Source organism: Eimeria mitis, genomic scaffold, assembly GCF_000499745.2.
Source record: "Eimeria mitis Houghton genomic scaffold, Emh_scaff387, whole genome shotgun sequence".
Classification (NCBI taxonomy): Eukaryota; Apicomplexa; class Conoidasida; order Eucoccidiorida; family Eimeriidae; genus Eimeria; species Eimeria mitis.
The window spans coordinates 11,790-12,850 of NW_013572204.1; the positions used below are offsets into that span (position 1 = coordinate 11,790).

The window sequence follows — 1,061 nt, forward strand, 5'->3', positions numbered from 1 at the left end:
GTGCTGCTGCTGCTGCTTGAGATGTGGGGACTGTGAACAGCGAACGCTGCAAGCGGCCAGCTCAACACAGGGCCAACCACTGCAGCAGAAGCAGCAGCAGCAGCAGCAGCAGCAGGAGAGGCAGCAGCAGCAGTTGCAGCAAATACTACAGCAACAGCAACCGTAAACTTAGCCCCAGCAAATGTAATAAAGACAAAACAACAGCAACAGCAGCAGCACTAAATTCAGCAGCAGCAACAAAGACATCATCACAATCACCATCAACAGCAGCAGCAGCAGCAGCAGCAGCAGCAGCAAACTCACGCATGCAGGACAGGTGGTTTTTTTGTTTTTTTATCTGCGGTGTATATTTCTTCTCTTTCAGGGAGATGTTCGTCAACAGGGAAGCATCGGCCGTGCAGCAGACAAAACACAAACGCCCAAATGCTCATCAGCATGTTGTGGTATAAGTCCTGCAGCAGCAGCAGCAGCAGCAGCAGCAGCAGCAGTGAAGAGAACAGCAGCAGCAGCGACAGCAGCAAAAAAGGCAGCAGCAGCAGCAGCAGCAGCAGCACAGTGCAGCAAGAGAAGGGACAAGGTTAACATCTATTCCTCAAGCAGCAGCATTTCTCTTTTGCTGCTCCAACACACTGCAGCAACAGCAGCAGCAGCAGCAGCAGCAGCAGGAGCAGCAGCAGCAGCAGCAGGAGCTTACAACAGCTTGTTCTAGGTTCATTGGTGCTTCTCCCTGCATGCCTGGTAGGGCCCCCATGAGGCCCCCCACCCAAACAAAGAGCCGCTGCCAGCTGTTGGTGAAGACAAAGAGCTGTATAAATAAAAACTTTTTGTGGGGTGTATAGGGTTGTATATATGGTTGAGTTATAATATAAAACTGAGACAGAGACAGCATAGATATTAACATAGATATAGACAACAATAAACCTAATAAACCCTGAAAAAATATTACTATAGAAAAAGAAGAAAATGAAAAAACAGACACAGAATAAAATTCATGCTCTGGGATCGTCTCCTCCCCACACACAGACGATCCCCGCAACACAGCTGTCTCCTTTCTCTTCTCC

At 48.7% G+C, this 1,061-nt stretch overlaps 1 protein-coding gene across 1 annotated transcript in view; it reads right to left on the minus strand.

Annotated features, from left to right (window-relative positions):
• Positions 1-1,061, minus strand: part of EMH_0010470 (uncharacterized protein) — a gene marked incomplete at both ends in the record, with an annotated part of 5,410 nt that overhangs the window by 1,756 nt on the left and 2,593 nt on the right. The window contains one exon of the mRNA XM_013498964.1: positions 1-79. Within this exon, the coding sequence (XP_013354418.1) occupies positions 1-79 (79 nt within the window). The remainder of the gene's footprint in view (positions 80-1,061) is intronic.